Below are 22,551 nucleotides of genomic sequence, written 5' to 3' on the forward strand. Positions count from 1 at the left end.
TAAATTCCATTTTAAATAAATATGAAGATTTATCAGCATCAATCTCTGAGACAGAATCCTCTGAACCAGAAGAGTCATCAGAATCAGAATGATGATGTTCATTTAAAAATTCATCTGTATAAAGAGAAGTTTTTAAAAGATTTTTTATGTTTACTAGAAGGAGGAATAACAGACATAGCCTTCTTGATGGATTCAGAAACAAAATCTCTTATGTTATCAGGAACACTCTGAACATTAGATGTTGATGGAACTGCAACAGGTAATGGTACATTACTAAAGGAATATTATCTGCATTAACAAGTTTGTCATGACAATTAATACAAACAACAGCTGGAGGAATAGCTACCAAAAGTTTACAGCAGATACACTTAGCTTTGGTAGTTCCAGCACCAGACAGCGATTTTCCTGAAGTATCTTCTGACTCAGATGCAACGTGAGACATCTTGCAATATGTAAGAGAAAAAACAACATATAAAGCAAAATTGATCAAATTCCTTAAATGACAGTTTCAGGAATGGGAAAAAATGCCAAAGAACAAGCTTCTAGCAACCAGAAGCAATAAATAATGAGACTTAAAAAATGTGGAGACAAAAGCGACGCCCATATTTTTTTAGCGCCAAATAAGACGCCCACATGATTTGGCGCCTAAATGCTTTTGGCGCCAAAAATGACGCCACATCCGGAACGCCGACATTTTTTGGCGCAAAAGAACGTCAAAAATGACGCAACTTCCGGCGACACGTATGACGCCGGAAACAGAAAAGATTTTTTGCGCCAAAAAAGTCCGCGCCAAGAATGACGCAATAAAATGAAGCATTTTCAGCCCCCGCGAGCCTAACAGCCCACAGGGAAAAAAGTCAAATCTTTAAGGTAAGAAAAATATTTGATTCAAATGCATTATCCCAAATATGAAACTGACTGTCTGAAAATAAGGAATGTTGAACATCCTGAGTCAAGGCAAATAAATGTTTGAATACATATATTTAGAACTTTATTAAAAAAGTGCCCAACCATAGCTTAGAGTGTCACAGAAAATAAGACTTACTTACCCCAGGACACTCATCTACATGTTGTAGAAAGCCAAACCAGTACTGAAACGAAAATCAGCAGAGGTAATGGTATATATAAGAGTATATCGTCGATCTGAAAAGGGAGGTAAGAGATGAATCTCTACGACCGATAACAGAGAACCTATGAAATAGACCCCGTAGAAGGAGATCATTGAATTCAAACAGGCAATACTCTCTTCACATCCCTCTGACATTCACTGCACGCTGAGAGGAAAACCGGGCTCCAACTTGCTGCGGAGCGCATATCAACGTAGAATCTAGCACAAACTTACTTCACCACCTCCATAGGAGGCAAAGTTTGTAAAACTGAATTGTGGGTGTGGTGAGGGGTGTATTTATAGGCATTTTAAGGTTTGGGAAACTTTGCCCCTCCTGGTAGGAATGTATATCCCATACGTCACTAGCTCATGGACTCTTGCTAATTACATGAAAGAAAGACAACTAAAGGCTGAGTCCTCAAAACGTCAGAACTTAGAATAATGAAGTATTCAAACATATAATACGCGTAGGAGACCCAGACGAGGTAAACACCTGAGTCAAGAACAAGCAGTCATCCTCAGGATGACACAGAAAGAAATACTTGCTGAGAAGTAAAAAGCGGCCAAACAAGAGATTGGATTGCAAAAACTCCAACACAGAGAGCACACTCCAGGCAATCCAAGCAGCCAGACCGACACACAGTGTCTCAAAAAAGGGAGAAGCCCAGAACCTCAATGAGGCCCACTGCACTCTGAAGATGAATAACAATCTCAGAACCTACTCCCAGCCAGGCCAGCCCAAGCGTCGGCAGGTCTGAAAGAGGTCTGAAAACAGGGGAACAAAAGACCCCCCCCACCAGCTCACAAAATAGCGGAAGAATGGCCCCAGCCATTACAACAGGGCTCGGATGCACTCAGAGACAGAAGATAAGGCCGAAAATCTAGCAAGAAAAGGCCCAACATAGTCTCAACGCAGAGCCAACAAAACTACAGATAGAACAGAATAACCCAGAGAACATGTACTCTTCAACATAGGTTAAATCCTGTTCCATCTCCTGAATCCAGGAGAAATCCTAAGACAAGGACCACACCTTCGTAAGGAGGAGAACAAGCCCCCCTAAGAAAAAGGGGCCATTAAATACAGAGCACCATCCCACAAGGCCATGGGCTGAACCAGAGATCAATCTCCAACGCAGACGAACTTGGAAGGAATCCCCTTAGAAATTAGCCTGTTATCACACAGACAAGGTGCAATAGCTGCAGGGGATACCCTGCACACCCTTCGCCTGCAGAACCGCAAAGCCATCAGGTTATCTCAGCAAACTGTCCAAGAGAAACCGTTCAATAAGCGTAAGGCAAGCCCCATGAACATCGGCCTCAGAAAACCTGGCCAACCGTGACCAGGTCAACTAGCCAGACCAAAGGTCATAGCCCAAGGTCCCTGGAAGTGGAGTACCCCGAACCTGCCTTAAGTCTGCAAAATCCGGTAACAACCCGCAACGGGAACCACAAGGGAAAACACTAAGCAAAAGCCTCAGCAACCAGAATAACCAGGGCTATGACAGGTCCGAGCCCCCAATTGTTTAAAAACAAACCATATCCCAGAAACTCAAACACCCCATCATCTGATATAAAAAACAGACCCACGGGAGATATCAATGCTATATCCAGAATAGCCTGGATAACAAGAACACCTCGCAAGTCCCGACCCAAGGAAGAGATCACCCTTTGCCGAAGTCCAACACCCCAAAGAAGCTAAGGCATCTCGAACCAAGACACAAGAGCCCATAGTCGTTCGAACCTCCACAAGACGTCCAAAGCAAGGGGATACCTCGAGGACAAAGTCACTCGAGCAAGGCTAGTCTCCACATCCAATACGAGTCAGAGGACCACATGAAAAAAAGGATGCGGATCATCCCCAGCTTCAGGAAAGAACCCTAAGCAGAGCCCAAAGGAGACTCCAATGTCCTCAAAAAGGAACAACCATCTCCCAAAGGGAAACCCAGGTCCCCAAAAGGACCATGGAAGGAACAAGTCCGAAAGGACGATTTCCCAGAGCCTCAGAAGGGTCAAACCACCCAAGAAAGCAGTAAAAAGGCACTAAGCCCCCAAACCTCCCAAGTGAGGAAGAACACTCTCGGTCCCGAGAGAATCTGGAAGAAAAAGAGAGAGTGACGCAGTGGAACTACACTGACCCCGTCAACCAGCTTGAAGGCTAAATAGGGACTGATAATAAAGTGAGCACTCTGCGCCTCAATCGGCCCAGCCAGGCAGAACCAGCGCCACGTGCCTGAACAAGCCACGAGACAGAAGAACTGAACCTGCAGACAGGGTCATAACTGTCATGCTGCCTAAATCCTCCCTCAGAGGGGAAGATAATAACAGACAAACATAGGATTAACATGTCCCGTAACAAACTTCCGCAGAAGTAAACAGCGAGGATCGATCCCAGATAAAGTTCCCAAAGGAAACAATTAAAAATAAGACATCCTAACCGGATAAAAGAATAATATAAGGAAACCCGTAGGTTAACGCCCAAGAAGAAAAGGCATACCCGCAGGACCAGCCAAACGGAACCCTGATCTTCCAACAAAAACTGGGAAGGATCTCAATAAATCGACAATCACCCCCTCATGTCTAATGAGGTGAGCCATTCGCAGTAGAATACTGCAGATTCCCGTATCCGTTAAGGATAGGGTCCTCTAATAACTCAAAAACGTGTGAGTATTGTGACCTCTACTGTTCTACAGGAAATTAGCCAGCTGCATTCTTGTGTACAATATTTGATAATTACTTATACTACTGCTGTTTAGGAAAGAATTCCTCCTCTATAGTGTTAACTACTTTCTAGGGCACATGAGTGGTCCCCCTGGGTAATTGGAGGATATAATGTTAACTCTTGAAAAAATGAGGATTTCACTCTAATACATACAGTAACACTTTTATTGTTCTAATGTTTTTTGCTTTTATTGTTAAGAAATTATTGCACTGTAACAGTTTGCAATATGTAATTTCTCGCATTGTATGTACATGATTATATTATTTGATAACCTCAATAAAAATATTTAAAAAAAAAAAAAAAAAAAACGTGTGAGTAAAACGCGAAGACGCGCTATTCTGTAACGAAAGGCAGAACACTCAGGGACAGCTTCACCCGCAGGGAACTGCATAGGCCAGCCCAAGGCCGGGAGACCCAGGACAATGGGGCACGAACACAAACGCAAATAAATGTCTGGACTTTGAAGACGCATAATCACCAAAAATATGTGAAAGCGAAAACGTGCTGCGACCTCCGGGGGGGAACAAGCCATCCTGCAAGGAGGGATAAAGATAATCTGTGTTACCCGCATGTGTAGTAGTAGGGAGTGGTAGGGAACTCACCTCGCGGAGGACAGAACCCCCAGGCAGATGGCTCAGCGGTCCCTTGATTCCCCGAGCCCAAGGAACAAGGCGCTCTAGTGCGACATACAGAACATAACTGATTGACGTGTCAACGGGGCCAATTTGCATTCTTCACAAGTCAAAGAATCTGAAAGTTGAACAGTCTCATCATCAGAATCCTCCATAACTGGATAGAGAATATATTATGGACTATAAGAAAACAAAACGGCACCTGACACCCACAATGGCTGGGACACTCACCACCTTCTATGAACCAGACACTGGCAGACCAGAATTCTTCCGTCGCCACACGGTCAGGAATGCGGAAATGGAAGACCAGATCGTAAACACACCCGGTCACAAGGAGAACCGTACGGTCCAAAAAAAGTGCGCCCAATCATAAGGTCGCGTCACTTCCAAAGGCGTTTATGTTCCAAGCCAGGAGCCCAGTAAACACTACACATAAGAGGATTGAATCACATAACAAATATGATTAAAAAAAACCCTGTTCAATAATCCCCCCTCAGGAGCTATTAACCCTCGATTCCAAGATACCAAAGGAGTCTCACTGAGACCCTATATTCTTTTATAAGTCCCGCAAGATGGCTCTTACAGGAAACAAATGAGTTACAGTACATTCTGATGAAGTAAAATGAAACAATCTTACCGGAATCTACGCCGTTGAACAGGAACACAGCCCATCAAGTGTAACGGATAGTAGCAGCGCCTCTGGACTTGAGAGAAGCAGGCAGCGAAGCGAAGTTCGACAACGCTGATTGCTTGTGGAGCTGTTAACATGAGTCATTGATGGTTTTGCAGAAAGACTCTCCATGCATCTCCGGACTCTAACTTTCACCCAAGCTCTCACTGAGACTGATAGGATTACTTAAAACTCCTGTCCCATGCCGAAGAGTACTACCCTCCATAAGAGACAAACTTCTGACACTTCTCTGCCAACCTCCTGGGATGAAAGGCAAAGAATGACTGGGGGATGAGGGAAGTGGGAGGAGTATTTAAGCCTTTGGCTGGGGTGTGTCTGCCTCCTCCTGGTGGCCAGGTTCTTATTTCCCAAAAGTAATGAATGCAGTTGTGGACTCTTTCCATTTATGAAGAAAAAGCCTGGTATATGTATAAGGAAACATGGGCAGACAGGATGAGCCTTCTGGTTCTTATCAGCAGAAAAAAATAATCTACAATTCTATGTGTTTGTAAACTGATTAACACCTGGCTCTACTGTGTCCCAGCCATTAAAAAAACAAACAAACAAAAACATGTGGCCTTTCAGAAACATAACTCTGCCATATCTACAATGGAAAATTCCCAGAACTATGACCATGAGGTGAAGTGACTTACTTAGGAGCCAGTATGTGAGGGTTGGATGCAGCTATAATTCAGATGAGTAACTGACATTTAATCATCAGAAAGTAAAAGCATGGACAGGTTTATAAGGGGCTGAGCTATACACACTTCACCTCTGCACAGTAACTATCAAGGGCTACCATCTGTTTAGTAGCAGTTACAGTGCAAGCGCACGCCCCTCACTCACACTTGTTAGAAAAGGACAGATATATGCTGGACAGGGATATTCCTATAAAAGTAATTCTTCTGGAACAAATGACAAAAGAAACATGTTTTTGTACAAATACAGATGGGCAGGCAGGCGAGCAAGGGTGGTTCTGGATTACACATATGTACGATAATGCCTAAATTATCGTACATATAAAAGGACTAAATAGATTTTATGCATCAGAAAATATCTTTTTCTGTCAATCAGCTAGAACACCAGTGACTGTTTCTGGTTCTAAGCATGCAAATTTAAGAATACAAGAAAACTGCGGTACCACTGCCATAGTGAGTGCGATGATGTTTTAATAACTAGTGGGACAAGCAAAAATGGGTTAATTCCTGCATGTTTCAAATTGAGATTGTGATATAAACCGTTTACCACTTTACATAAATGTATTTATGTTGTCCTTTTTCTGGAAATTTAAAATGGACAGTAATCACCTTGTAATTCTAAAACATTTTCTGCTGCCTTGCTATAGAAGAACATATCAGCCGAGACTAAACCCCTAAAAAAAAAACAAAAAAAAAACAAACAATGTCTTGTTTTCTGCAATTGTTTTTAATAGCCAAACACCACCCACCACTTGCCATATTTGGAGGAGCCAATCCAGGGATGAGTCTGTAGCTGACAAGGATAGCCATGAACGTTATGCTAGTATAAGTATAAAGTCGTTTACTATATCGTGCCCTGAATCATGAGAGTTTAATTTACCGATTTTACTTTAAATTAATATGCACAACCACTGGTACAGGTCGAACCTATAACGTCAGTGGAGTGGAAAATACAAAACATAAAATCTTTTAAATAAAGAGACGTGGTGCTTATGTTAGATTCAGCATCTCCTGTATTATTCCCAGTGAGGAGACTCCTGTCCCAGGATGACATCAGTTCTAGACCATATAAATCAGCTGCATAACGCAAGTTACTTTCCTACCTTATGCCATATAAAAATGTAACCCAATACCTCTGTGGGAAGAATTACTCATACTGACAAATTGTTTAGGAAGAAGTAGCGAACAGAACTAATTCTAAATCAAAATAGGCACAAAGTGCATGTTCCGTTATAAGGACAGGTACAGTGAAACCAGCAACACCTGCTCAGTTTTTCAGGCTGCTACTTTGTTTTGTTATTTAATAACTATTGCTTTGAGTGACCATATTACACCTGGTAGCGATGACAATGAAGTTTTCTCTTTTAGGAAATAATAGGCAGACTTTTTGGGCCTATGGTTCTTATCTGCCATAAAAACATAATTTATGCTTACCTGATAAATTCCTTTCTCCTGTAGTGTAGTCAGTCCACGGGTCATCCATTACTTATGGGATTATATCTCCTCCCTAACAGGAAGTGCAAGAGGATCACCCAAGCAGAGCTGCTATATAGCTCCTCCCCTCTACGTCATACCCAGTCATTCGACCGAAACCAAACGAGAAAGGAGAAACTATAGGGTGCAGTGGTGACTGGAGTTTAATTTAAAATTTAGACCTGCCGTAAAAACAGGGCGGGCCGTGGACTGACTACACTACAGGAGAAAGGAATTTATCAGGTAAGCATAAATTATGTTTTCTCCTGTTAAGTGTAGTCAGTCCACGGGTCATCCATTACTTATGGGATACCAATACCAAAGCTAAAAGTACACGGATGACGGGAGGGACAGGCAGGACCTTTACACGGAAGGAACCACTGCCTGAAGAACCTTTCTCCCAAAAACAGCCAAGAAGCAAAAGTGTCAAATTTGTAAAATTTTGAAAAGGTGTGAAGTGAAGACCAAGTTGCAGCCTTGCAAATCTGTTCAACAGAGGCCTCATTTTTAAAGGCCCAAGTGGAAGCCACAGCTCTGGTAGAATGAGCTGTAATTCTTTCAGGAGGCTGCTGTCCAGCAGTCTCATAGGCTAAACGTATTATGCTACGAAGCCAGAAGGAGAGAGAGGTAGCCGAAGCCTTTTGACCTCTCCTCTGTCCAGAATAAATGACAAACAGGGAAGAAGTTTGTCGAAAATCTTTAGTTGCCTGCAAATAGAATTTCAGGGCACGGACGACGTCCAGATTGTGCAGAAGTCGTTCCTTCTTTGAGGAAGGATTAGGGCACAATGAAGGAACAACAATCTCTTGATTGATATTCTTGTTAGTGACTACTTTAGGTAAGAACCCAGGTTTAGTACGCAGAACTACCTTGTCTGAATGAAAAATCAGATAAGGAGAATCACAATGTAAGGCTGATAACTCAGAGAATCTTCGAGCCGAGGAAATAGCCATTAAGAACAGAACTTTCCAAAATAACAGCTTGATATCAATGGAATGAAGGGGTTCAAACGGAACACCCTGTAAAACGTTAAGAACTAAGTTTAAGCTCCATGGCGGAGCAACAGTTTTAAACACAGGCTTAATCCTGGCCAAAGCTTGACAAAAAGCCTGAACGTCTGGAACTTCTGACAGACGCTTGTGTAAAAGAATGGACAGAGCTGAGATCTGTCCCTTTAACGAACTAGCAGATAAACCCTTTTCTAAGCCTTCTTGTAGAAAAGACAATATCCTAGGAATCCTAACCTTACTCCATGAGTAATTCTTGGATTCGCACCAATGTAAGTATTTACGCCATATTTTATGGTAAATTTTCCTGGTAACAGGTTTCCTAGCCTGTATTAAGGTATCAATCACTGACTCCGAGAATCCACGCTTTGATAGAATCAAGCGTTCAATCTCCATGCAGTCAGCCTCAGAGAAATTAGATTTGGATGTTTGAAAGGACCCTGAACCAGAAGGTCCTGTCTCAGAGGCAGAGACCATGGTGGACAGGACGACATGTCCACTAGATCTGCATACCAGGTCCTGCGTGGCCACGCAGGCGCTATTAGAATCACCGATGCTCTCTCCTGTTTGATCCTGGCAATCAGTCGAGGAAGTATCGGGAAGGGTGGAAACACATAAGCCATGTTGAAGACCCAAGGTGCTGTCAGAGCATCTATAAGAACCGCTCCCGGGTCCCTGGACCTTGATCCGTAACAAGGAAGCTTGGCGTTCTGGCGAGACGCCATGAGATCCAGATCTGTTTTGCCCCAACGCCGAAGCAGTTGTGCAAATACCTCCGGGTGAAGTTCCCACTCCCCCGGATGAAAAGTCTGGCGACTTAGGAAATCCGCCTCACAGTTCTCCACGCCTGGGATGTGGATCGCTGACAGGTGGCAAGAGTGAGACTCTGCCCAGCGAATTATCTTTGAGACTTCCATCATCGCTAGGGAACTCCTTGTCCCTCCCTGATGGTTGATGTAAGCCACAGTCGCGATGTTGTCCGACTGGAACCTGATGAACCTCAGAGTTGCTAGCTGAGGCCAAGCCAGAAGAGCATTGAGAACTGCTCTTAATTCCAGAATGTTTATTGGAAGGAGACTCTCCTCCTGAGTCCATGATCCCTGAGCCTTCAGGGAATTCCAGACAGCGCCCCAACCTAGTAGGCTGGCGTCTGTTGTTACAATTGTCCAATCTGGCCTGCTGAAGGGCATCCCCCTGGACAGATGTGGCCGAGAAAGCCACCATAGAAGAGAATCTCTGGTCTCTTGATCCAGATTCAGCATAGGGGACAAATCTGAGTAATCCCCATTCCACTGACTTAGCATGCACAATTGTAGTGGTCTGAGATGCAGGCGTGCAAAAGGTACTATGTCCATTGCCGCTACCATTAAGCCGATTACCTCCATGCATTGAGCCACTGACGGGTGTTGAATGGAATGAAGGACACGGCAAGCATTTAGAAGTTTTGTTAACCTGTCTTCTGTCAGGTAAATTTTCATTTCTACAGAATCTATAAGAGTCCCCAAGAAGGGAACTCTTGTGAGTGGCAATAGAGAACTCTTTTCTACGTTCACCTTCCACCCATGCGACCTTAGAAAAGCCAGAACCAACTCTGTATGAGACTTGGCAGTCTGGAAACTTGACGCTTGTATCAGAATGTCGTCTAGGTACGGAGCTACCGAAATTCCTCGCGGTCTTAGTACCGCCAGAAGAGAGCCCAGAACCTTTGTAAAGATTCTTGGAGCCGTGGCTAACCCGAAGGGAAGAGCTACAAACTGGTAATGCCCGTTTAGGAAGGCAAACCTTAGGTACCGATAATGATCCTTGTGAATCGGTATGTGAAGGTAGGCATCCTTTAAATCCACTGTGGTCATGTATTGACCCCTTTGGATCATAGGTAAGATTGTCCGAATAGTTTCCATTTTGAACGATGGAACTCTTAGGAATTTGTTTAGGATCTTTAAGTCCAAAATTGGTCTGAAGGTTCCCTCTTTTTTGGGAACCACAAACAGATTTGAGTAAAACCCTTGTCCGTGTTCCGACCGCGGAACTGGATGGATCACTCCCATTAGTAAAAGGTCTTGTACACAGCGTAGAAACGCTTCTCTCTTTATCTGGTTTGCTGACAACCTTGAAAGATGAAATCTCCCATTTGGAGGAGAAGCTTTGAAGTCCAGAAGATATCCCTGAGATATGATCTCTAATGCCCAGGGATCCTGGACATCTCTTGCCCAAGCCTGGGCAAAGAGAGAAAGTATGCCCCCCACTAGATCCGTTTCCGGATCGGGGGCCCTCACTTCATGCTGTCTTAGGGGCAGCAGCAGGTTTTCTGGCCTGCTTGCCCTTGTTCCAGGACTGGTTAGGTTTCCAGCCCTGTCTGTAGCGAGCAACAGTTCCTTCCTGTTTTGGAGCGGAGGAAGTTGATGCTGCTCCTGCCTTGAAGTTACGAAAGGCACGAAAATTAGACTGTCTAGCCCTTGGTTTGGCTCTGTCTTGAGGCAGGGCATGGCCCTTACCTCCAGTAATGTCAGCGATAATTTCTTTCAAACCGGGCCCGAATAATGTCTGCCCTTTGAAAGGTATGTTAAGCAATTTAGATTTAGAAGTCACATCGGCTGACCAGGATTTAAGCCACAGCGCTCTGCGCGCTTGAATGGCGAATCCGGAATTCTTAGCCGTAAGTTTAGTTAAGTGTACTACGGCATCGGAAATAAATGAATTAGCTAGCTTAAGGACTCTAAGCTTGTCTGTAATCTCATCCAATGTAGCTGAGCTAATGGTCTCTTCCAGAGACTCAAACCAGAATGCTGCCGCAGCCGTGACAGGCGCAATGCATGCAAAGGGTTGTAATATAAAACCTTGTTGAACAAACATTTTCTTAAGGTAACCCTCTAACTTTTTATCCATTGGATCTGAAAAAGCACAGCTATCCTCCACCGGGATAGTGGTGCGCTTAGCCAGAGTAGAAACTGCTCCCTCCACCTTAGGGACCGTCTGCCATAAGTCCCGTGTGGTGGCGTCTATTGGAAACATTTTTCTAAATATAGGAGGGGGAGAAAAGGGCACACCAGGTCTATCCCACTCCTTGTTAATAATTTCTGTAAGCCTTTTAGGAATAGGAAAAACGTCAGTACCGCAAAATATTTATCCAGCCTACACATTTTCTCTGGAATTGCAACCGTGTTACAATCATTCAGAGCCGCTAATACCTCCCCTAGCAATACACGGAGGTTCTCAAGCTTAAATTTAAAATTTGAAATGTCTGAGTCCAGTTTATTTGGATCAGATCCGTCACCCACAGAATGAAGCTCTCCGTCCTCATGTTCTGCAAATTGTGACGCAGTATCAGACATGGCTAATATTATCAGCGCACTCTGTTCTCACCCCAGAGTGGTCGCATTTACCCCTAAAGTCTGGCAATTTAGATAATACTTCAGTCATAACATTAGCCATGTCTTGCAAAGTGATTTGTATGGGCCGCCCTGATGTACTTGGCGCCACAATATCACGCACCTCCTGAGCGGGAGACGAAGGTACTGACACGTGAGGAGAGTTAGTCGGCATAACTTCCCCCTCGTTGTCTGGTGAAATTTTCTTTACATGTACAGATTGGCTTTTATTTAAAGTAGCATCAAAGCAATTAGTACACAAATTTCTATTGGGCTCCACATTGGCCTTTAAACATATTGCACAAAGAGTTTCCTCTGTGTCAGACATGTTTAACAAACTAGCAATGAAACTAGCAAGCTTGGAAAATACTTTTGAAATAAATTTACAAGCAATATAAAAAACGTTACTGTGCCTTTAAGAAGCACAAATAAACTGTCACAGTTGAAATAACAATGAACCAAATTAGTTATAGCAACCAAATTTTCACAGTAAATGCATTAAGTTAGCAAAGGATTGCACCCACCAGCAAATGGATGATTAACCCCTTAATACCCAAAAAAACGGATAACAGAATATAAACGTTTTATCACAGTCAAAAGCACAGTCTCACAGGTCTGCTGTGAGTGATTACCTCCCTCAAAACTAGTTTTGGAGACCCCTGGGCTCTGTAGAGACGTCCTGGATCATGGAGGAAGGAATAGGAAGACTGTGACTGAATTCTTACTGCGCAATAAAGCGCCAAAATAGGCCACTCCCACTCATATTATAACAGTGGGGAAGCTCAGTAAACTGATTTTATTCATAAATAAACAACAGCCATGTGGAAAAATAATGCCCAAAAAGTTTTATCACCAAGTACCTCAGAGAAAAACGATTAGCATGCCAGTAAACGTTTTAAAAATAAAATTATGAAATGATTAATAGCCTGCTGCTAGTCGCTTTCACTGCAGTGGGGGCTCAAATATAAGTTAAATGTATACAGTATTTTCTTAGTGAATTTCCATTCCCCAGAAATACCTCAGTGTAAACATACATACATATCAGCCTGATACCAGTCGCTACTACTGCATTTAAGGCTGCACTTACATTATATGGGTATTAGCAGTATTTTCTCAGTCAATTCCATTCCTTAGAAAATAATATACTGCAACATACCTCCTTGCAGGTGAACCCTGCCCGCTGTCCCCTGTTCTGAAGTTACCTCACTCCTCAGAATGGCCGAGAACAGCAAATGGATCTTAGTTACGACCGCTAAGATCATACACAAACTCAGGTAGATTCTTCTTCTAATGCTGCCTGAGAAAAAACAACACACTCCGGTGCTGTTTAAAATAACAAACTTTTGATTGAAGAAATAAATACTCATTTTAATTACCACAGTCCTCTCACACGTCCTATCTATTAGTTAGGTGCAAGAGAATGACTGGGTATGACGTAGAGGGGAGGAGCTATATAGCAGCTCTGCTTGGGTGATCCTCTTGCACTTCCTGTTAGGGAGGAGATATAATCCCATAAGTAATGGATGACCCGTGGACTGACTACACTTAACAGGAGAAATCTAGGTTTCTATACAAAGAAACAGAAGCTGTAAGTTCACAGAAACATAAAAAGAAAGCTGTACATACTCCAGCAAAGATTCTCACCTTGATTATTTCGACCAGCTGGTCTACTCCACTGTCCCCTGGAAAGATGGGCTGACCCAGAAGAAGTTCTGCCAAGACACATCCCGCTGACCACACATCTGTAAGGGTAGAAGACAAATATGTGATTAGAACAGTGATTGCAAGATACCATCATAGGTAGCAGTGCATAGCCTATCAGAAACATGTTATAGCCCTGATGTTTTAGCAGTGTCGAATACACATTTGTTTTACAGACATTACTGCTACAGACAACATTATACTGAGATCTATGATACAAAACATCAGTAACAGCTACATAAGAGGTAGCGCCACCTCTAAGGTCATTATTTAAACAACATATTGTATCTGTCGTGTTAAGGTATCAGACAACAACCAATTACTTTATTATGCTTCCTTTTTTATACATCTAACACATGGTACTGAAACAAAAACATAAAGGTGCCAATTTAGGGACTAGCTGAAGAGGCAACATTAAGAGTAATTAAATATACCTATACTGGAGGTGTAATCTGTGGCTCCAAAGATTAATTCTGGGGCCCTGTAGTACCGAGAACAGATATAGGAGACGTTGGGCTCACCACGCACCAGCTGCTTTGCACTAGAACAAAAAGGAAAAAACTCATCAGCTGCAACATGAAATCCCCATACATACAATACAGCTCTCATAATATATACACACACAACAGTCTGACCATAAGCGGTGTTTCTTCAAAAAAAAAAATAATTAAAAAAACCTAATTTATGTAAGAACTTACCTGATAAATTCATTTCTTTCATATTGGAAAGAGTCCATGAGCTAGTGACGTATGGGATATACAATCCTACCAGGAGGGGCAAAGTTTCCCAAACCTCAAAATGTCTATAAATACACCCCTCACCACACCCACAATTCAGTTTAACGAATAGCCAAGTAGTGGGGTGAAAAAGAAAGGAGTAAAAGGCATCAAAAAAGGAACTGGAAATATAATTGTCACTGTGCTTTATACAAAAAAACATAACCACCATAAAAGGGGTGGGTCTCATGGACTCTTGCCAATATGAAAGAAATTAAATTATCAGGTAAATTCTTACAAATTCTGTTTTCTTTCATGTAATTGGCAAGAGTCCATGAGCTAGTGACGTATGGGATAGTAATACCCAAGATGTGGAACTCCACAGAAGAGTCACTAGAGAGGGACTTTTCCGCTGTAAAAATTAAATCCACAACCAAAAAAAAACATAATTTATGCTTACCTGATAAATTTATTTCACTTGTGATGTTTCGAGTCCACGGATTCATCCTTACTTGTGGGAAGGCTAGGAAGAAAAAGGAGAAACTATAGGGTGCAGTGGTGACTGAAAGTTTAAAAAATAAAATATATATGCCTGTCTTAATAAACAGGGCGGGCCGTGGACTCGATACATCACAAGAGAAATACATTTATCAGGTAAGCATAAATTATGTTTTCTCTTGTAAGATGTATCGAGTCCACAGATTCATCCTTACTTGTGGGATACCAATACCAAAGCTATAGGAAACGGATGAAGGGAGGGACAAGACAGGGACATTAAACGGAAGGCACCACTGCTTGTAGAACCTTTCTCCCAAAAATAGCCTCAAATTTCTAAAATTTGGAAAAAAGTATGAAGCGAAGACCAAATCGCGCATTACAAATCTGTTCAACAGAAGCCTCATTTTTAAAAGCCCATGTGGAAGCCACAGCTCTAGTAGAATGAGCAGTAATTCTTTCAGGATGCTGCTGTCCAGCATTCTCATAGGCCAAACGGATAATGCTTTTCAGACAAAAGGAAAGAGAGGTAGCCGTAGCCTTTTGACCTCTCCACTTACCAGAATAGACAAATATGAAGATGGTTGACGGAAATCTTTAGTTGCTTGTAAGTAGAACTTTAAAGCACGAACCACATCAAGATTGTGCCACAGACGTTCCTTCTTTGAAGAAGGATTAGGACACAGTGAAGGAACAACAGTCTCTTGATTGATATTCTTATTAGAAACAACCTTAGGAAGAAACCCAGGTTTGGTACGCAAAACCACCTTATCTGCATGGAAAATAAGATAAGGGGAGTCACACTATAAAGCAGATAGCTCAGAAACTCTTCGAGCCGAAGAGATAGCTACTAAAAACAAAACTTTCCAAGATAGAAGCTTAATATCTATGGAATGCATAGGTTCAAACGGAACCCCTTGAAGAACTTTAAGGGCTAAGTTTAGGCGGAGCAACAGGCTTAAATACAGGCTTAATTCTTCAAAAGCCTGACTAAATGCTTTAACGTCTGGGACACCTGCCAGACGTTTGTGTAGTAGAATAGACAAAGCAGATATTTGCCCTTTTTTGGGAACTAGCTGATAATCCCTTCTCCAAACCTTCTTGGAGAAAAGACAATATTCTAGGAATCCTAATCTTACTCCAAGAGTAACCTTTGGATTCACAACAATAAAGATATTTGCGCCAAATCTTATGATAGGTCTTCCTGGTGACAGGCTTTCTAGCCTGAATAAGGGTATCAATGACCGACTCAGAGAAACCACGCTTTGATAGAATCAGGCGTTCAATCTCCAAGCAGTCAGACGCAGAGAAACTAGATTTGGATGCGTGAAAGGACCTTGGATTAGAAGGTCCCGCCTCATTGGCAGAGTCCACGGTGGAACCGAGGACATGTCCACTAGGTCTGCATACCAAGTACTGCGTGGCCACGCAGGTGCTATCAGAATCACCGAAGCTCTCTCCTGCTTGATTCTGGCAAGCAGACGTGGGAGGAAAGGAAACGGGGGAAATACATAGGCCAGATTGAAGGACCAAGGCACTGCTAGAGCATCTATCAGTACCGCCTTGGGATCCCGGGACCTGGACCCGTAACAAGGAACTTTGGCATTCTGACGGGACGCCATCAGATCCAATTCTGGTGTGCCCCATAGCTGAATCAGCTGAGCAAATACCTCCGGATGGAGTTCCCACTCCCCCGGATGAAAAGTCTGACGACTTAGGAAATCCGCCTCCCAGTTCTCTACTCCTGGGATGTGGATTGCTGAGAGATGGCAAGAGTGATCCTCTGCCCATCAGATTATTTTAGTTACCTCCATCATCGCTAGAGAACTCCTTGTTCCTCCTTGATGATTGATATAAGCTACAGTCGTGATGTTGTCCGACTGAAACCTGATGAATTTGGCCGCAGCAAGCCGAGGCCATGCCTGAAGCACATTGAATATCGCTCTAAGTTCTAGAATAATTATCGGAAGAAGAGATTCCTCCCTAGACCATAAGCCCTGTGCTATCAGGGAGTTCCAGACTGCACCCCAGTCTAGCATCTGTCGTTACAATGAGCCACTCTGGCCTGCGGAAGTACATTCCCTGAGACAGGTGGTCCTGAGACAACAACCAGAGAAGAGAATCTCTGGTCTCCTGGTCCAGATGCAGTTGAGGAGATAAATCTGCATAATCCCCATTCCACTGTTTGAGCATGCATAGTTGCAGGGGTCTGAGGTGTAGGCAGGCAAAAGGAACTATGTCCATTGCCGCTACCATGAGTCAGATTACCTCCATACACTGAGCCACTGATGGCCGAGGAATGGAATGAAGAGCTCGGCAAGTGGTTAAGAGTTTTGATTTTCTGACCTCCGTCAGAAATATTTTCATTTCTACCGAATCTATCAGAGTCCCTAAAAAGGAAACTCTTGTAAGAGGGAAGAGAGAACACTTTTTCATGTCCACCTTCCACCCGTGAGATCTCAGAAAAGCCAACACGATGCCCATGTGAGACTTGGCTAGCTGGAAAGACGACGCCTGAATTAAGATGTCGTCTAGATAAGGCGCCACTGCTATGCCCCGTGGTCGTAGAAACGCCAGAAGGGACCCTAGCACCTTTGTGAAAATTCTTGGAGCCATGGCCAACCCAAAGGGAAGGGCTACAAACTGGTAATGCCTGTTTAGAAAGACGAATCTGAGAAATTGATGATGATTTCTGTGAATAGGGATGTGTAGATACGCATCCTTTAACTCCACGGTAGTCATATATTGACCCTCCTGGATCAGAGGTAGAATAGTCCGAATAGTCTCCATTTTGAATGATGGAAGTTTGAGGAACTTGTTTAGAATTTTGAGATCCAAGATTAGTCTGAAAGTTCCCTCTTTTTTGGGAACCACAAACAGGTTTGAGTAGAACCCTAGCCCCTGTTCCTCTTTTGGGACTGGGCGGATCACCCCCATGGTATGTAGGTCTTCTACATAGCGTAAGTACTCTCTCTTTGTCTGGTTTACAGACAATCGAGAAATGTGAAATCTCCCCCTTGGAAGGGAGTCTTTGAATTCCAGAAGATATCCCTGGGACACAATTTCTAAAGCACAGGGATTGTGAACATCTCTTGCCCAAGACTGAGCGAAGCGAGAGCGTCTGACCCCTACTAGATCCGGTCCTGGATCAGGGGCTACCCCTGCATGCTGTCTTAGAGGCAGCTGCAGGCTTCTTGGCCTGTTTACCCTTGTTCCAAGCCTGGTTAGGTCTCCAGACTGACTTGGATTGGGCAAAATTCCCCTCTTGCTTTGCAGCAGAGGAACCTGAAGCGGGACCACTCTTAAAGTTCCGAAAGGAACGAAAATTATTTTGTTTGGTCCTCATCTTATTTGATCTATACTGAGGAAGGGTATGACCTTCCAGTGATGTCTGAAATAACCTCTTTCAGTTCAGGCCCGAATAGGGTCTTTCCTTTGAAAGGGATGTTCAAAAGTCTAGATTTAGATGACACATCAGCAGAGCAGGACTTAAGCCATAACGCCCTGCGTGCTAAAATGGCAAAACCTGAATTCTTTGCTGCTAATTTAGCCAGTTGAAATGTGGTATCTGTAATAAAAGAATTAGCCAACTTAAGGGCCTTAATTCTGTCCATAATCTCCTCTAATGGAGTCTCCATCTGAAAAGCCTCTTCTAGAGCCTCAAACCAGAAAGCAGCTGCAGTAGTTACAGGAACAATGCACGCAATAGGTTGGAGAGAAAAACCCTGATGAACAAAAATGTTCTTCTTTAGACCCTAATTTTTTATCCATAGGATCTTTGAAAGCACAACTGTCTTCGATAGGTATAGTTGTACGCTTAGACAGAGTAGAAATAGCTCCCTCCACCTTAGGAACTGTCTGCCACGAGTCCCGCATGATGTCAGATATGGGAAACATTTTCTTAAAAACAGGAGGGGGAGAGAACGGAATACCTGGTCTATCCCACTCCTTAGTAATAATATTCACAATCCTCTTAGGGACTGGAAAAACATCAGTGTAAACAGGAACCTCTAAGTATTTATCCATTTTACACAATTTCTCTGGAACCACTATAGGATCACAATCATCTAGAGTCGCTAATACCTCCCTGAGCAATAAGCGGAGGTGTTCAAGCTTAAATTTAAAGGTCGTCATATATCAGAATCTGTCTGAGGAAGCGTCTTTCCTGAATCAGAAATTTCTCCCTCAGATAACAAATCCCTCACCCCTACTTCAGAGCATTGTGAGGGCATATCAGATAGGGCTACTAAAGCGTCAGACGGCTCAGCATTTTTCCTAAACCCAGAGCTGTCCCGCTTTCCTTGTAAACCAGGCAGTTTAGATAAAACCTCTGTGAGGGTTGTATTCATAACTGTGGCCATATCTTGTAAAGTAAAATAATTTGACGCACTAGAGGTACTTAGCGTCACTTGTGCGGGCGTTACTGGTTGTGACACTTGGGGAGAGCTAGATGGCGAACCCTCATTTACTTCTGACTGAGAATCATCTATTGCTCTATTTTTAAGTGCTAATATATGTTCTTTGTAGTTTATAGACATATCAGTACAATTGGGACACATTCTAAGAGGGGGTTCCACAATGGCTTCCAAACATATTGAACAAGGATTTTCCTTGGTGTCAGACATGTTAAACAGGCTAGTAATGTAACAAGCAAGCTTGGAAAACACTGTAATCAAAGTAAATAAAACTTAGAATTAAAACGGTACTGTGCCTTTAAGAGAAAAAAAGCTGCACAAATTCTGCAAAACAGTGTAAAAAAGCAGTAAACTTAACAAAACTTTTACAGTAGCATCATAAAGACTTAGTGACTTTGCACAGCTATGCAAATAAACCGGATTGAAAAACGTCCAAACCGGTAAAAAAGACTTTCAGCACCTTGCCACAGCTCTGCTGTGGCTCCTACCTGCCCTTCAGAACGATTTGTGGGGAAAAAAACTTCTTTTACAGCCCTCAAACACAGCAGGAACCTCAGGAGAAGCAGTTAGATGCCTCTGAGGAAAAGAAACTGCGCAACTTAGGTGCGAAAATAGGCCCCTCCCACCTCACTCGATGTTTTGAGGCCTATCAGACAAACACCAGAGTGTCTCTTAATTAACCATGTGGGTTAAAAAAACCAAAACAAGCCACAATGACCCCTTTAGTCCCTTCAAAAAAACGTTATAATTGCATCATTCACTGAATTAAAAAAAAAAAAAAAAAAAAAAAAAAAAGTTTTTGTTTAACAGTGTCACCAGTAACTAATGAGCCCTTCAAGCTAGCTGAAATTCCTATCCAAGAGTCTGAATACAGCTTACCCTTCCCTCATGGGAATATTGCCAGCCTTTTCAAGAATTAACACAGTCTGTCTAGAAAAATATAGACTGAACATACCTCATATGCAGCTTAGCATGCAAACCGTTCCCCCAACTTAAGTTTTCCTGTACTCTTCAGCCCTTGTGAGAACAGCAGTGGATCTTAGTTACAAAGTGCTAAGATCATCATCCTCCTTGCAGAAATCTTCATCCCTTTTCTGCCAGAGAGTAAATAGTACACACCGGTACCATTTAAAATAACAAACTTTTGCTTGAGAAAATAAAAAACTAACATTTTTGTCACCACACTCCTCTTGCCCTTCCTAGCAGTTAAGCAGGCAGAGAGAATGACTGGGGGGTGGAGCTAAGGGAGGAGCTATATAGACAGCTCTGCTGTGGGTGCTCTCTCTGCCACTTCCTGTAGGGAAGGAGAATATCCCACAAGTAAGGATGAATCCGTGGACTCGATACATCTTACAAGAGAAAATAAATACGTTTTTCTCATAATTGAAAAGAAAAAACTTAAAACATAAGCAGAGGAATCAAACTGAAACAGCTGCCTGAAGAACTTTTCTACCAAAAACTGCTTCCGAAGAGGCAAATACATAAAAATGGTAGAATTTAATAAATGTATGCAAAGAAGACAAAGTTGCTGCTTTGCAAATCTGATCAAAAGAAGTTTCATTCTTAAAAGCCCACGAAGTGGAGACTGATCTAGTAGAATGAGCTGTGATTCTCTGAGGCGGGGCCTGACCCGACTCCAAATAAGCCTTATGAATTAAAAGCTTTAACCAAGATGCCAAGGAAATAGCAGAAGCTTTCTGACCTTTCCTAGAACCGGAAAAGACAACAAATAGACTAGAAGTCTTCCTGAAATCTTTAGTAGCTTCAACATAATAATTCAAAGCTCTTACAACATCCAGAGAATGTAAGGATCTCTCCAAAGAACAAAAACCGAATCCTTCCCCCAAGGAATCTGTTTCCAATTGGAAGCCTTCCTCAAATTGGAATAAGTCCAAGCCATTTAAGAAACCAAAGTCAGCCCCTAAGTCCGCATGAAGGTGCAGCCCTCATTCCAGCTCAGCTGGTAGGGGGCAGATTAAGGTTTTTCAAGGATATTTGGATAAATTCTGTCCAAAATCAATGGATTCAGAGCATTGTCTCTCAAGGGTATTGAATAGGATTCAGAGTAAGACCTCCGGTGAGATTTTTTTCTCTCACGTATCCCAGCAAATCCAGTAAAAGCTCAGGCTTTCCTGATGTGTGTTTCAGACCTGGATTCTTCAGGGGTAATCATGCCAGCTCCTTTTCAGGAACAAGGTTTGGGGTTTTATTCAAATCTATTCATTGTCCCAAAGAAGGAAAATGTATTCAGACCAGTTCTGATCTGAAAATTTTGAATCGTTATGTAAGATACCAACTTTCAAGATGGTGACTATAAGGACTATTCTGCCTTTTGTTCAGCAAGGACATTATATATCCACAATAGACTTGCAGGATGCATACCTTCATATTCCGATTCATCCAGAACATTACCAGTTCCTGAGATTCTCTTTTCTAGACCAGCATTACCAATTTGTTGCTCTTCCATTTGGCCTAGCAACAGCTCCAAGAATCTTTTCAAAGGTTCTAGGTGCCCTACTCTCTGTAATCAGAGATCAGGGTATTGCAGTGTTTCCTTATTTGGACGATATCTTGGTACTAGCTCAGTCTTTACGTTCTGCAGAATCTCACACAAATCAACTAGTGTTGTTTCTTCGGAAACATGGTTGGAGGATCAATTTACCAAAAAGTTTCTTGATTCCTCAGATAAGGGTCACCTTTTTAGGCTTCCAGATAGATTCAGTGACCATGACTCTGTCTTGAACAGAAACGAGATGTTTAAAATTGGTTGCAGCCTGCCAGCACCTTCAGTCTCAGTCATTCCCTTCAGTGGCTATGTTCATGGAAGTTTTAGGTCTCATGACTGCAGCATCGGACGCAATCCCCTTTGCTCGTTTTCACATGAGACCTCTACAGCTTTTGTATGCTGAACCAATGGTGCAGGGATTATACAAAGATGTCACAATTAATATCCTTAAATCCCAATGTTCGACACTCTCTGATGTGGTGGATAGATCATTATCGTTTAGTTCAAGGGGCTTTTTTTCTTCGGCCAACCTGGACTGTGATCACAACAGATGCGAGTCTTTCAGGTTGGGGAGCTGTTTGGGGATCTCTGACAGCACAAGGGGTTTGGAAATCTCAAGAGGCGAGATTACCAATAAATATTTTAGAACTCCGTACAATTCTCAGAGCTCTTCAGTTTTGGCCTCTGTTGAAGTGAGAACCGTTCATTTGTTTTCAGACAGACAATATCACAACAGTGGCATATGTCAATCATTAGGGTGGGACTCACAGTCCACAAGCTATGAAAGAAGTATCTCGGATACTTGCATGGGCGGAATCCAGCTCCTGTCTAATCTGTGTAGTGCATATCCCAGGTGTAGACAATTGGGAGGCGGATTATCTCAGCAGTCAGACTTTACATCCAGGTGAGTGGTCTGTCCATTCAGATGTGTTTTCTCAGATTGTTCAGATGTGGGGTCTTCCAGAGATAGATCTCATAGCCTCTCATCTAAACAAGAAACTTCCCAGATACCTGTCCAGGGACGTTCAGGCGGAAGCAGTGGA

The 22,551-nt window shown here is 42.8% G+C and overlaps 1 protein-coding gene across 1 annotated transcript in view; it reads right to left on the reverse strand.

Moving 5' to 3' along the window:
- GSK3B (glycogen synthase kinase 3 beta) overlaps nt 1-22,551 on the reverse strand; it is a 541,759-nt gene that overhangs the window by 219,549 nt on the left and 299,659 nt on the right. The window contains 2 exon segments of the mRNA XM_053705134.1: nt 13,320-13,417; nt 13,811-13,917. Of these exon segments, the coding sequence (XP_053561109.1) occupies nt 13,320-13,417; nt 13,811-13,917 (205 nt within the window).

Source organism: Bombina bombina, chromosome 3, assembly GCF_027579735.1.
Source record: "Bombina bombina isolate aBomBom1 chromosome 3, aBomBom1.pri, whole genome shotgun sequence".
NCBI classification, from domain to species: domain Eukaryota; kingdom Metazoa; phylum Chordata; class Amphibia; order Anura; family Bombinatoridae; genus Bombina; species Bombina bombina.